Here is a 15357-nt window from a genome sequence, read left to right as displayed (position 1 = left end):
TATTGAACGGTAATTTATACTGAGCACAGTACGTTGTTTAGCCTGAAAACCTTTCGGTTGGAGTCTCAGTCAGTATTAATGTGATCGGCAGTGGAGGAATCTGGTAACAGTGCCGTGCTACGTTGGATTTAAGCTGCATTTCTGTCGGTGGCAATTAACTAATCTAGCGTCCTGTGACCTGTTGGGGTTGTGAGGTAATCTTGAATGCCCTAATGAGATTTCAGCGTCTACTACCACTATTGACTACTTCCAGGCGGCACTCTGAGTCTGAGGCTCCCTCGTGAACAGCAGCATGTTGGACTCGAGCACAGAAAGAAACACACAACAGACAAACAGGCTACGTGAGGAGCTGTGATTCTTTCTTTCAAAAAATGGACTGAAACAGGTTCACTGCTGCTGCGCCGAAACAGTGGACCTCCACCTTCCTGCCATGGAGGGGTCAACTGCAAAAAAAGTGAGTTCTTGCAAGTTGATTTCTGAGGCCTTCACTGCTGTCTGAGTGACAGGTCAGTGTCTGGTCTGATGGCCTGAGAAAGGTAACAGTAACAAGGCTTATTTAGACTTTTAAACAATGTGTCCAACAGACCTTATATTCCTCTTCATATGATCAACAATATAGATCGTCTTGACACAGGATGCCTTCACTGGGAAAATCAACCACTCACAATCTACTTCATAAGGTCATTTACTTAAAAAAAATGTGAGTTGTCATTAGATATTGTTCTCCATATCCAAAGATGTATTTCTTAATTGTGGATAAATTCTTCCTTCGATCTCAGATCACTGTTCAGAAAACTGATAGAGCCACGTCTTGCTTGTCACAACGTCTTCACTATGGGGTCAAAAATAAACTGTATTTTTTCTTGAGCTACTATCAGATATGCAGCTTGATCACTTAAATGCAAAACATAAATATTGTGTTTATGTATTTTAGGGTTAAGTATCTTTTAAGGTTATGACAAAACAATTCAGAGTGCGTACGCAAGAGAGAAGGAGAAGTTTTGAGACATGAGGATGAGTGGTTTAGCTGGAATCCATCCCATCCATCTTCTGTCGGACAGCTTATGAAGAGAAAAACCTGTAGTCTCTCTGAGAAAGGCTAGACAACAACAGCATATGCCATCTGTTCCCGGCTCAGTGTGATCCTCTCCTCAGAGTTATCTGGTTTCAGAGGGTGTGGCAGAGGTATTGTTACCATAGGACGCTACAGCATAGTGTCTAAATCAAGATATTTACATAATTTTCTACCTTATATAACAATATTCATTTCAGTCTGGTTAAAGCTAACGCTACTGTTCCTCGGACGGTCAGAGTTACGTCACCTCTGGGCTCCAAGTAAACACAGCTCACCTGCTTAAGCAGCACAGCAGGCACTGTCACTTTTAGCCTTTATCTGATTACGCCCTCGGTCTAGTCAGGTGAAGATCAGAAACACCATCAACATGTTTAACTCTGTCCAATGACTAACAGCACATTTTTTCTTTTTCTACTTTCACGCGACAGAAACCAGGATATGGGCGTCACAAAAAAGGTACTTTAATGCACAATTAGTCCAAAATAATAGTAAAACTAAAACAAACATGCACACAGCTGACATCTGATAGTGCACTGGGGATATGAATATGAAGTATCAACTATTTAACCCATCAAATGCTGTTGATCAATCAGTCTGATAAAACAACTGATTGATTAATCTGTTTGTTAAATTAAGCTTGAACTTGATCAAATTAAGTCGAGTTCCATTATATTTGAGCAAAGCTTAAGTTTTGGATTGTCTTTGTTTTTTTCCCCTTTGATTAATTGACTTTATGAGTCAATTAATCAAGAACATACAAACTGATAATCAGTTAGAGGAGGGTTTTTCCTTTGTTTATTGCCATGTGTGTAGAGTGTGTGGGCTGTGAGGAGTTGAAAGAACAGATTGTGATATTCGCTGCTGTGTGTTTCTCAGAGAATTCTGCAGGCCTCCAGCTACTGTCCCGTCAGTCCACAGCAGACAGCAGCGGCGATGAGACCGTCCACCCCAGGAAGCTGAACGGCTCCTCGGCGGACCCACCGAGCTACCAGAACCTGCACCGCGAGCTCCTGCTCAGCCACAAAAGGTACAGGAGGTCAAACACTCAAAACACCATTGATCTTCTCAGCATCAGAGATTGTGAGCAGGGCATGATGGGACTGTGTTTGTGTGTACTGACCTTGCAGGGGCCTACTGCTGGAGGAGAAACCTGAGTTAAAGCGAGTGTTGGAGCAGCGCAGACTGGAGCTGCACAAGGAGGAGGAGATGGCTCAACGGCGGCCCTCAGATCTGGAGACGGAGCTCCGCAAGAGGCAGCAGAAGATGCAAGAGGTCAGATATAACACGCAGCGGGGAGACATCTAAGAAAAACATGACGAAAATACAAATAAATTCTCTTTGGCCTAACCACACATTTGTTGCGGGTGTTACCATAAGGGTTTGACAAGGCAGAGGCGGAGTTTATGGGCCAATGCAAGTATTATATTATAACTTTTACAACGTAGTTAGTGCACTTGAGTACACTTATGAAGTACTCACACTTTGAGCATTTTCATTTTCTGTTGTGTCGTGTTGGAACTTTTGTTTCATGAGGAAATAATATTTAACAGATGTCAGCACTGGTTTAAGATTGAACCAGTGTCTCCGAAACTTTGGTGACTGTGACCCCTCACAAAAAGCCCCATGTAGTGTTGCCCCTTGTCCCGTGTTCATGTGTCTATGAGTTGTTAGTCCCATAAATTCTACCCTTACACTGACTCGTGCTCTGTTCTGCTAGTACGAGCAGGAGGAGATCAGGCAGCGGGAGAACCAGCAGAAGATCCCAGAGTTTGTCCGTGTGAAGGACAACCTGAGGCGCACTCAGACATCGGAGCAGTGAGGCCTCCAGGCTCCCATCAGCCCCTGCAGCATCTCACCATAGTGGCCCTGAATGTTTCTGTTCACTGTTTTGTGAGTTAAATGTTTGATTGACCTATGTGACTCGCATATATGATTCTCATAAAAAAAACAAAAAAGATGCACCTTCTGACTTTACATCTCTTTGTGGATTTCACTATCATTTGAATACCAGAATTTGTTTGAGGACAAACCAGGAAATGTATTATCCATTTTTTAGAAACGTCCCGGTTCTGTTCCTGATGTTTGAGTGGAAGTGCTTGGTTTTTTATCATTAGTATGTATTTATTTATAATATATATAAATGTGGATCAACAATTGTTAAGGAAGAAGCTGCTACTGTTCAGAGGCTGGATTTTTTTAATGTTTTCTATAATAATTTTGAAAAGCTGTTTTTTCAAATCATCTTCTCACGCTTCTTCGGGGTCACATCAGTCAAGCCCCATTCTTACTTTAATAGACCACTGTTATGAAATGGCTCACAGACACATTTCAACAGAGCTGATTTGCATCAATAGAAACCCTGCCCAGTGCTACAGATTTGCATGTTTGTTTATTTGTTTCTGTCATGACTTTTTATTTGTAGCGTGTCCGTGTTCTGTGGAAATAAAAAGCTTTATGGTTTGCAGAAATGCAACTGTTTTGTTGGAAACAATTTAAAGCACTGGGGACTGATTTGCATGCAGCTCTTCTCCCCGAGGACTCTCACGCTTCTTTCACATGGATGTGGGACTTTGTTTAATTAGCTGATCCTTTCATTCCATCACGGGACGAGAGGAGAAAGCACAGGCCATCTGGAGGAGGCTTTTCAGGATACACAAGCCAGGAATACCCAAGGGCCTGGTTAAAGCACCAGAGACATTCGGGCTAGTCGGTGAAGCCACTGGCCGCAAGCAAATAAAAGTCTCATTTCAACATAAAATCAATAGTGAAAGAAGTAGTCGGACCTATTGCTAGTAAAGTAAAACTATCAATATTAATAAGAAATAACTTATAAGAGTAATACTGCTGTGTTTAAAACTGTACTTTGTTAATGCATTAAAAACTGCACCTTCGAGGTAGAAATTATTTTAATTTACAATATATATATATATATATATACACATAATTGTTTATATTCTCATGATTTTACGCTACAAACAATAATAGTTTGTAATAAGCTCATCACATGTTTTGTATGTAAAAGCTGAATCTTTGGTTATATAAATATATGTAAATATATTATAAATATAATGGAGTAAAAACGACTTCCTTGTGAAATGTAGTGGAGCAGAAGGTGCTCTCTGGTGAGGCAGCATTTATATCTATAAAGGGTTCATAGCTGTAATTAATGGCTCAATTAATAAATCACTCACTAATGCTTTATAGATCATGTATTTGCCAGGTCATGGGAATTCCTCCCTCAATATGGCACCTTTTTTTGTGTGTCATTATGGAGACTCCTCCAGGGGAACGCTTGACCAGTCACCTTTGGGAAAAGGGGATCTGGACCAATATTAAGTTACAAGCAGATTATTAAAATCTAAAAAAAACTTGATGTGTTATTAGAAGTCTTTTTACTTTATTTACATTTACAGGTGGGTGACGTTTGCTGATAGGTTATAACAAAAAAAGAAACCGTGTGAAATGTATTAATTACTTACTAAGGGTTAGGGTTCTCCCTGATAAATGTAAGTGTCATGATGAAAAAGGATATTCCACAAACTGGCAACCAATGTCTTATCATGTTCAATGACATACAACTGATCCATAAAATAGTAATAAACAATCTATTGATCATTAATAAATACAAAAAGTTTGGCTTAAAATTTGCATTAACCATCAATCACCATTTCAAAGGGGATTTTAAATTGTTTCCTAATGGTAAATGGAACTATAGATGCTTTTGGCAGCTTTACATAAAAATAAAGTCAAAGAAAAAGAGAAAGAAATCTAATGCAAGAAACACTCTCAACACAATAGATACATATTTGCATGTGTAGTAATCAAAAGTGCATTAGTGTCTATTGAATGCTCTTTGAAAGTCTTCTGGGATGAAGAGTGGCTCATCATCATAGTTGTCATAGTGAGTGTGGTCTGGTTCAACACTCACATTTACTTGCCAGCTGTTCTGGTCTTTTCCTTTTTTTTCTACCAAAACTTGTCTCTCCCTGCGTCCATTCATCGTCTGAGGGTCTTTTCAAATTAAAAGTCCCCTCAGAGAGTCGCGTGCTGTGTCACCACCTCAATAGTCAGAGCGTGTCTGGAGAGGCCACAGTATTGGACCGAACCATTTGCAAAAACTGTGCGGGGGGGATCAGAAGCAGCACATTCTTTACTTTCTGCAATAAAAAAAACGTGCTTGATAACAAACAGTTTTGAACATCAGTAAAAAAACAAAAGAACAACAGTATGTGAAATTTACTTCAGTACTTCAGTAAAGCTCATTGAAGTCACCCCCCTAAGTGGAAGTGGATTGGTCTGAAACAGATGTCCCAGGCGTCACTCTCACACAGGATCAGAAAGTGTGGACTGCTGCTGTGTGCAGGGAAGATGCGGTAGAGGAGGACAGGACACAAAACAGAGTGAGTACACAACTTTATAACAAGGTTTACTGTGATGGGAAAGAAGGAGCAGAGGAAGAGCTGCAACATGATTCTAACAGTGTGTGAGAGGGCTGAGGAATGGATGGTACAAGAGCATAAAGTTGTAATAAACATCACAGATCAGTCACCAGTGGAATAGAAGTGGCTATTTCTGCTGTTTATAATGCCTTAAAGCAAAAATGCTTCAAAGCATCTTGTCATTGTGATAAGTGCTCACTCTTCTTCCTTATTGCACAGTAATAGTAATGGAGTTACTTAATGTAGTGATCCTATCAAAAATATTTGAAAGGCCTACATTCAGAGTAAGTATAGTAGCATTAGTAAGACAATACTTATGATATATATGTCCACTTTCATGATGTTATGTAATCGACCCCCCTGTGCTGCAAAATGAAAAAATATATGATAAATATTGTGCTCATGCCTTATACTTAAAGAGAGTGGTAATAACAAAATAATTGTTGTGCAGTTTAAATTACACCTCTCTCTGAAAACTATCAGTGTGAAATTGAAATACTCAAGTAGAGGTTGTACTAGTATTTGCGTACTTAGTTACTTTTCCACACTGGTAACTTGCTTTACTCAACCGTCTGTACTCCACAGTGATTAAGGATTATAATGTGCTCAAGTGTTTTCTCCTTGTACTCATCAGTAATTCAATTAAATGTCTCCTTATAGTAATCTAATACCAATATGAAAGAAATGACTCTTTGTAATGAGTACATTTACTTTTACAATACATATTATTGATGATACCACTGTAATTTGACTTAAGTGAAAAATTCACGGCAGAGATTTGATTTTAATGGATTATTATAGTATAGTATAGTATAGTATAGTATAGTATAGTATAACATGGCATGGCATAGCAAAGTATAGGATAATATAATATAGTGTGGTGTATTATAGTATAGTGTAGGCATGGCAAGGCAATTTTATTTACATAGCACTTTTCATATACAAACAATACAAAGACAAAATTTAAAGTTACATTTCAAAATCAGAAAGCCCATTAAAATACAATTTAATATAGAAGAGTAGAGTAGAGTGGAGTCTATGGTAAATATAGTATATAGTAAAAGATCTCAGTACATCCTCCACAACTACCCTTCTTTTTACATGATGTGTCGGGTTCTTGCTAAATGATAACTTGTTTACCAATAATATTAGTTTAATAGGTTGCTTTTAATTTAAGAAAAACAAATCAGGGACCACAGACCTGAGGGTGGCAGATGTTTGCAGCCACTACAGCAGAATAAACACAATCCCCCTACGGTCGTCATGTTGACAGACATGCAGTGCTACTGTGGTGCCAAACACAACACCTCTGTGTTGATATGCCCCTGGAGTCCCCCAGGTTTTTATGTGCTAACTGTGGCCACTTATGGGTGAAAGGCAGAACCCACTTCCTGCCGGTGGGCTGTGCTGACCACCGGTGTCCAATCGGAGGCCTCAGCCTCAGAGGGACAAGGTGCAGTGATACCCGGGCAGCCCTTCAGCCTCTGGTGAACAATGGAGCAACTCTTCTGGCCCTCTGTATTTACGTTGTCGCTGGGTTGTGACAGTGCTGCTGTGTCTGGACAGCATATGGCCTCCAGAGACCGAGAGCAGGCTGGTGTGGTGCTCATTACCTCTGTATTGTGTCTGTTGGAAAGCTGCAAGACGCTGCACTGCTCGAACGTGTTGATCTGAATGAGATCTGACAAATAAAAGAGGCTCACAGTGTTTAAGCCTTTAATGTCCCCGTCTCACAGCGATGGCTCACATTAACTTCATGTTATCATAGCCTCCAGTCTGCGTTTTGCTGCAGTCTGTGGAGTTTCCAAACTCAACACTGCTTCTCCAGGCGAAGATCTGACTCCAGTGACTTGCTGTGTAATACAACACTCAATCTTTTTTTCTATTTTGCCGCTCCCCCACATTGATGCACTTTTCTTCCAGCAGCCCATAGTGTGTAGAGTGGATCCATTTTGCTGAATGGATTTTGGCTTCTCATCAGACTCTGAAATAAGGCATGCTGTAAAGTCGTTTTGTTTCTTCCATAGTATCAGCACTCAGCAGAGAATCTTAATTACAGGGTTCAAACAGGCCTTGGTCTGGTTTCAGGCATCCCTCACTGGTTCCTCGGCGAGGCCGGTCCCCGTTGGTAATTCCTGGGCCGACCACAGTGGTAATGAGCACGGCGGCGGTGGCGGCATTCCAGGAGATCGCAGCTCCAGAGGCTCATGGGAAAGGGTGGTGGGGGAAGTCTGCGAGACAGTGAGTCCACATCGTGATCTCTTGCCATAAACACCCACTTCCGTTGATGTTGCGCTGTCACGGTCGGGTGAGCGAGCGAGGATGGGTGGGGACCTTCAGCTCGCATCCCCTTCACGTTTCCAGAGTCTTCATTAGCAGAGATCACACGCTCATCTCAATTATGATGTTATGAATACATCAATCTAGTCTGCCGGGTGGAGACAGTGCTATCAGCTCCTAACCCGTCAGGAAATGGGCTTCTGTTAGAAAAGTGTTTTTTCTTTCTTCCATGACTCCAGTTTCTTTTATGAAAGCTATGATAAATGGTTCTGCAATAGGCTGCAACTTCTCGTGAGATTCGCTAACCCACCCACTCACTCAGCCTATATCTGCGACCACAGACTCTTGTGAAAGTCTTCAGAGAGTTATGGGGTGTAAGTGGGTAAATCCCACATTACCGGGCTGGATTCCTGTTGACGTCTTTCAGGGAGAGAGTGCCGCAGAGTTGGAGCCGGGCGTTTTTTTTGAGAGTACAGCAGACCCCGGGCCTCGCAGGGTAAAATGTTTTAACTCAGCACTGTTCCTTTCTCCACCTCTCAGCTGCAGCCGTGTCTCAATATCAGCCAAACAATGCAGCTGAGGCCTGAAGCAGAGTCGTCAGCAGATATTGTGCCTACAGCAGATAATTCAGACCGGTCGGTGGATACAGGGCCTTTGTTGCACTGTTGTTTTACTGACTCGAGCTGCCTGGCTCTGCCTCATTGTGCTACCGGCTGTTCGTATAGCTGTGTCAGTTCACATGAGTTGCGGTGGTGAATGGGTCCGGCCGACGGGATACACAATAATATCCTGTTAGAGGACGTTCTCATCCTCACGGGCTCTGAGTCTTCCTGGTCCCCGCAGGAAAAGGCCTGATACCGATCTCCAAACACGGAGCATGAGACAGGAGCTGGGGATTATAAACAGCCGCTCTCGCAACACACTCATTCATGTTGTGTTTTTAAGTCACCCTGCCCCCCCCCCCACACACACACACACCCCTCCACCCCTTTATTCCTGATATCATTTACTTCTTATAGGCCCTGTCAGTTTGTTTATAAGCAAGTTTATGCAAAAACTACCGGATGGATTACCATGAAACTTGGAAGGATGTGCATATGAGTCAAGGAGTAGTGTGGTGTGGCTCTGGATCAGGGCTCTGATCTATTTCATCAGATACTGTGTTTTTTGAAAGAGGGAATAATTCATGGATCTTGATGGAAATGATCAGGTACATTCAGGGAACTGATATTTAGATGTGTGTGTATTTTGGTGCAGCTTGATTGACTTTAAAGGGGCCTGTTGGGTGTTGGCGGAGTTAGGTGCTCTACAGGCATTCTAGTATTTACATGATTTTAAACCAGAGGCTGCCTCAGGAGTCATCAAGTTTCTGAACTGTCTCTTGAATGAATGTGTGGCATTGATGCAAGGCAAGCCAATAAGCCAACTCTTGTGACCTGGTGGCCTTTTTAATGAGAAGTTGGGTGTGTTGGCAGACATGTGAGATCAAGAACTTGAGCTAAAATAAAAAATAAAGGCAGCATTTCTTGGACTTGTTTTTTCTCTTGTCCTGAGGCGATTTCCCGAAATCAGTCACACACAGATCTCCTGGCCTGTTTTTAAACGCCTTGACTAATCATTAAATGCAATCTCCAATTTGTTGTTGTCGTTGTTTTCCTCTTCTTGCCGTCGCTCCTCTCCAGAAGTCATTTTGGGTCATTGTCAGTCAGATGTTTGGTGGGAAAGCGACAATGGAGCAGTGTGGGCCATAAACATGTATTGTGCTCGCCTGTTTGTGAAAGTGTGTTATTGAAAATGGGCAGCGTAGCACAGGAGTCAGCAGGGACCTTGTGATCCGATGCTGTGTGGACAAGCCCAGCATTGAGACATTCTTCCACTTCAAAGCCCCCAGAGGGTTTTCTGGACACTGGTTGAATGGGAGCTGAGGGAGGGGTGCTCGGGGGGGAACAGGTGCAGTCCCTGAGTGGGGTAATTCCTGCCGCCATCTGCTTTCCTTTTCGGGGTCTGGGCTCTTTAAACGCCCTCTGACACGCCTCACGGGGACACGCTCCCCTAGCCAGCCGCACCGTGCCCCGTCACCATGGCATCACGATTCGGATTAACCCCCGCACATGTGCCGAGTCAACCGTGGGGGTCTGACTCTTTTGTGATGGAGCATGGGAGGCAGAGGGCGGAGGAGGAGAAGGAGGAGGAGGAGGAGGGAGACACAGAGCTGCATGGATAAGTGTGTGAAAGGACACTCGCCAGTCATTCACCTTTGTTAAGCAAAGGAGGAGGAGCCCGAATGAATGAAGCCATGTGGCTGCAAAACAACAGCAGAATCCGTACTCCTCTAAATGACCAATCTGATTTCACTAACCCCAACAAACTCATTTCAACAGGTATATAATAAAACAACAACTTGAGAGCCTAGAGTGAAGATGACGGCCATCGAGAGTAAAGAGGAGATCAGTGACACCGACAGTGGGATAATCCTGCACTCTGGTAAGAACATGTGAGGAGATTATCAGCACAGAAATAAACCCTCTAATTTCCAAACATTTCATCTTCGCATTCAGGCTGAATCATCATAAACAAAACACAATGACACTGCTCATTTAAGGGCTGATATTCATATTTTAAAGTTTAATGATCAGCTATTAGTAACTTATTTTTCAATAAAAATGTGTGTTTTGATTAATGTTTAAATGTAATTTACTTAGAGGCACTTTTTTTCAAGTTTAAAAATAAAGCTAAGGGGATTATTTTTTGTTATTTATAAACCAATATAAACACAAACACTGGGTGTTTTATTTTTCATTGAGCTAATAATGGCTCTCACTGACGTACTGCTCACATAATAGGCTCACAGTGATGGCAGCAGCCCACATGACAGGACTCCATGCAGGCAGGAGAAAACACCGACAAACAACAAAAGGCTTTTATACTGTGCAGCACTGACCTGCTTAGATACAAGATATAAGAACCAATGCCAGTGTAAATCCAGAAGAAACACAGTTATAACTAGTATACTTATTTTATATTTTATATTAAATATATGCTTATTTCATGGTAGATACAGAGGCTGGTGAGGAGAGCTTGATCTGATCCTCTTTGTGTTTCCTCTGCAGGTCCAGACAGCCCCACGTCCCTGGTGAAGGACCCGACCACTCACACCAGAGCCCTGAAGCTGAAGCACCAGTCTCTGGAGGAGCGTCTGGAGCTATGCCTGCTGGAGCTGAGGACGCTCTGCAGAAGAGAGGCAGTAAGTAGCCCTGGTAGATGAACGTGTGTAGGCACTAATGAGGAGCTCCTCAATGAAAGGTTAGGATAGCGTTCTGTGTGTCTGGGTCAAAATTACCTCTGCCAAGCAGGTGGTTCAACCCTATCCTTTTGTTTCTTACATTATAAGATTAAGCAAAAACTTCTGTACGGATTTCCACCAAACTAGGTGGAAGGCTGCGGCATGGGTCAGGGAAGAAACCAGTACATTTATTTGTGGATCTGGATCAGGGAGCAGGTCCAGTATTTCTTTAACTTTGCAAGAAAGTGGTTTTTTTAACAGCGAATAATTCATGGATCTTGATGAAAAAAGTTTTGTTTGGATTCGGATCCAAATAATAATCTGGATCTATTGAATTTAAATGTGGTGTCATTAGGGTGTTGAGCCTTGATGGAGGAATTGCCATTATAGTTTTTCCATTAGTGTAATCCCATCTTTTATTTTGTATTTTTTCAGGAGCTGACTGGTTCACTTCCCTCTGACTATCCTCTGATGCCAGATGAAAAGCTCCCTCGGATCCGAAGGAGGATTGGAGCTTCCTTCAGGCTGGATGAAGGTCTCATCCATCTGGATAAACAGGTACGAGCCTGCTCAGTCATTTTGATGAGCGAGCAAAAGAGGCTTCAACCCATGAGCGTAAACTAAATGTCCGAACTTGCCTCTGTCGCAGGATTCAGAGCTGCATTCGCTGGAAACTGACTTGGCTCTACAGCAGCAGATTTATGAGGCGGCTCGCAAACTCTCACTGGAGGAGAAACTCAGTAAACCGCAGAAGAAGAGCCGCCTGCAGCAGTGCAAGAGGGAGGAGAAGAAAGTGAAGGACCTGCAGGAGGCCGTGATCCAGTCCAGGATCAAGAGCGAGTGCAACTCACCGTGCATCAGCATCGCAACCAGTCAAAACAAAGGTGAGGGAGGCTGCTGCTCCCTGCAGGCCCATGTGTACACTGCACTCATCCACAGACTAATATAATGCTTGTTTTCTGTGTGCAGATGTGTGCATGTCTGATGACAGCTCCCTGTCTGATGTGGTGGCTCTGGATGAAGGTGAGTGGGGGAGTTCACGCACATCATCACTTAGACATGCAGAGGACAGAAGTCAGTGGGAGAGGAAGTAGCAAATCAACAGTGCATTAGACATATTTTAAGCAAGGCATGCAATTAAATGTTTTGTAGAAGAACAATAGTATAAGCATTGAAGTGTACCCAAAGTACCAAATGTAGAAGAAGAAATTTAGTATTTTTAACCTGAGTCTGCAGTGTAATGGGTAGCTATGTAAATCAAATGTAGTGAGGTAAAGAGCACAGTAATTATATTTGTGTTTAAAAGTGTAATGGAGTACAGGTAGCATTCTCAACTACAAGTACCTCTTGTACTTAAGAACAGCACTTGAGTAAATGTACTTAGTTACCTTCTATCATTGTATGTTATAGCTAATGTAGATAAGATATATTTTGAAGCAGTGTTATGGCCAATTGAACTGACAGCAGTTTAAATGAAGCATGTCAAAGATTAGTCGGAATCAGCGTTTCTTGAAGTCAGGGGACGATAAAAACAAAGCCTTCTCACACTGATCTTCTCTCTGATTCTCCACAGACTTGGACTCGTCCAGCTCCATCTCTCCTCCTGTGTTGGGCACCTCCTATCCCGACCCCCTCCATCTGTCAGCTAAGCCCCTGCAGTCATCAGGCCAGCTCAGTGTGGAGTACGAGCGCTCTCCCATTCAGAACTCTCCATGGAAGGAGACCAGTCTGGACCAGCCGTACCAGAAGATGACACAAGCTCAGTCCACGTGCAGCAGCAGGTCCAGGTATGTCCAAGAAATGAGTCCTGCACCAGGTTGGAAACCCACAGACAACCTCCAGCAGAAAGAGAAAGAGATTTAAATATTAAATTAATATTAACATATCTGTACATATTACGATATTAACATGAGAATTAAACCGAAAAGATAGTTAAGAGAGAAAAATCCCTTTACTCTTTAACAGTTTTTTGTGGCTTTGTTAGCTTACAAGTTCATTTTTTGGATGGATGGGCCAAACCAGTACTATACTCTACAGTTAGAATTTCTAAGCCAAGAACATGTTTTATTTTGATATTTACAGATTAAATCTTCAGTATTAAAAATGCATAATATTGAGATCTATGTATAAAGCTGCCCTCCTGCCACTGGTTCAGGTTTTATGAGGGACAGTCTTTCGTCAGGAGATCTGCTACATGCTGCATGACTCATGTTGTCCCTCCTGTGTTTGCTGTGTGCAGTAGTCCAGCACCGCCCCCGGTATCAACAGAGAGCTGCAGGATTCCTCTGTCTCAGTTCATCAAGAACTCGGCCCTGCGCCACAACAACTCCACCAGCGCCCCCTCCACCCCAGAGCTGCACATACGTCGCCAATACACCCAGTCCTTCAGGTAAATTAAATAAGATTTATCCATCACCTGATGTTCAAAGAGCATAACAACAACATGAACTTCAGTTTTACAGTTTCACATGATGTGTCTCCTCAGACTCGCCAAAAACAAGCCGCCTGCTGTCCCGGAGCGCCTCAGTTCAAACAGTCGAGGACGAGCCAAGCTCCCCCAGCTGCGCTGCCTGGCCGACCTGATGGTGCGTTCTCCAGAGTACTCCCCCCTGCGCCTGTGCCAGTCCAGCTCTGAGGACAGCAGCTCGGAGCACTCGTCCTCCTCCTACATCAGCTCTCCTGGCATGGAGGGCCCCACTGAGATGCCAAAGCTCTGCCCGCCGCCTTACGGGTTCCACTTCGGAGCGCAGAAAAAAGGACCCTCCGGCTTCCCCGGCTCCCACAAGAACAACACCCAGTCTCCGCCTGGCACCAGCTTTGTCAAGGCCATGGCAGAAGACGGCCCCCTGTCCCCTCAAGACCTGGCCATTGGGAAGTGCTTCTTCTCCACTCCCCCTGTGGCGCGCCGTCCTCTGCAAAGACAGTGTCAAGACGGAGCGTCTTCCCCAAGGAGAATCCTGAAGCCCCCTCCGCCTTACACCAGGCTGGTGCGGGCGCCCTCTCTGAAGGAGTACCCCAACCACGCCATCAGGCTGATGCCCAGGGAGATTGTGTCGGAGGAGCTGAGGTCGTGGCATCAGAGGAATCAGCTGCAGAAGTTATGGCCGGACAGCTTGGATCAGCAGAGCTCCACCTTACCTCACCTGCATCCATTTAAACAGGTTGGTACTTATAATGATGGAAATTAAACAGGCCACTAACACACATTGATCCCAATTTAAATTGTGTGTCCGACAGGAGGAATTAAAGGACCAGTGTGTAGGATTTGGGATATATTGACAGAAATTAAATATAATATTCATAACGTTGTTTTCATGAATGATTTTTGATTATTACGAGCTTATTATTATTAGCTCAGGTCCTTTTCAGAGGGGCCTAGTTCCCCTTAGCTCCCAGGTGGAACCATCAAATTGTTTTGGCTTTTTGGCTTTAAAAAAGTACAGAATGCACAAGAGGAGCACAGATCTCATCTGTTGATGTGTTTTTTGCAGGGCTCGGGTAATGTGATTCTCCAGAGAGCTGCAGACGGGACCCCGCTCCAGTGGTTTGTGGCCGAGGACGCTGAGATCGTGAGCCAGGTGTAGCTGAGACCTCTGCAGCCTCCTCAGTAGGATGTACTTTGTGCTACTCGTTTTTTATTTATCTCTGTATTTATTACGTCTTTGGACTCTCTGTGAGATTTAATGGTGACATGATGCAGAAACCACGGACCTGTTTGGTCCCCCGATGAGCACATTTCTCTCTTCTTTTAATTTAAAACTTAATGTAAGGTGATATACCACTTTTATTTATTTTTAAAATAATTTTCCTTCACATGTTGATAAAAAATTTGAGATGGTGAACTGCGGTTCATAAATTTAATAAATGTGTCAGATGGAAAGTTGCTTTGTGGCTTGCACACACCTCAAGTAGTTTTCAAATAAGCTTTCTCATTCCTAATATAATTTGAACCATTACACTATATTTATCTACTATTTAAAGTTTCCCTTTGCAACATAGAGACTTATTTGTGGAAATATGAAAATGAAATTTATATATATATAGTTACAATTTTACATCTGTCTATCCACGACGTGAAGTAAGATTAATCTTAACGTTTGCTTGTATCTCTTGATAATGAATCACTGATGCCTTTAACGGTGGTTTGATGAATGTTTTCACTGCAGTTTGGTGTTTTCTTACTAACCAAGGGATTGTATCAGTTTTGATATTTTTTTGTATATTTATAATAAATATAAAAATGTGACTTAAAACAATGTGTGTGGTATTTCTTTTATCTG

The 15357-nt window shown here is 42.8% G+C and overlaps 2 protein-coding genes and 1 long non-coding RNA gene across 3 annotated transcripts; 2 read left to right on the top strand and 1 right to left on the bottom strand.

Moving 5' to 3' along the window:
* The first annotated feature begins 430 nt into the window (after positions 1-430).
* On the top strand, positions 431-2894 carry zgc:195245 (uncharacterized protein LOC565483 homolog). The gene is made up of 5 exons (XM_053425465.1): positions 431-454; positions 1504-1531; positions 1952-2102; positions 2203-2347; positions 2793-2894. Exons 1-5 carry the CDS (start codon positions 431-433, stop codon positions 2892-2894), a joined length of 450 nt encoding a protein of 149 aa, XP_053281440.1.
* Positions 2895-5017: 2123 nt separating this feature from the next.
* Positions 5018-6833, bottom strand: LOC128442658 (uncharacterized). The gene is made up of 3 exons (XR_008338862.1): positions 6716-6833; positions 5324-5425; positions 5018-5193 (listed from the first exon to the last, which is right to left on the bottom strand). It is a non-coding gene; the product is annotated as an uncharacterized LOC128442658 (long non-coding RNA).
* Positions 5408-15333, top strand: inavaa (innate immunity activator a). Its single transcript, XM_053425212.1, has 10 exons — positions 5408-5475; positions 10176-10278; positions 10905-11038; positions 11513-11635; positions 11727-11961; positions 12047-12100; positions 12651-12864; positions 13317-13466; positions 13563-14238; positions 14569-15333. Exons 2-10 carry the CDS (start codon positions 10215-10217, stop codon positions 14659-14661), a joined length of 1743 nt encoding a protein of 580 aa, XP_053281187.1. The 5' UTR covers positions 5408-5475; positions 10176-10214; the 3' UTR covers positions 14662-15333.
* Positions 15334-15357: the final 24 nt, after the last annotated feature.

This window comes from Pleuronectes platessa, chromosome 6 (assembly GCF_947347685.1).
Source record: "Pleuronectes platessa chromosome 6, fPlePla1.1, whole genome shotgun sequence".
NCBI classification, from domain to species: Eukaryota; Metazoa; Chordata; class Actinopteri; order Pleuronectiformes; family Pleuronectidae; genus Pleuronectes; species Pleuronectes platessa.
Note: the sequence above shows the minus strand (reverse complement) of the source record. Positions and strands in the feature narration are given on the sequence as shown.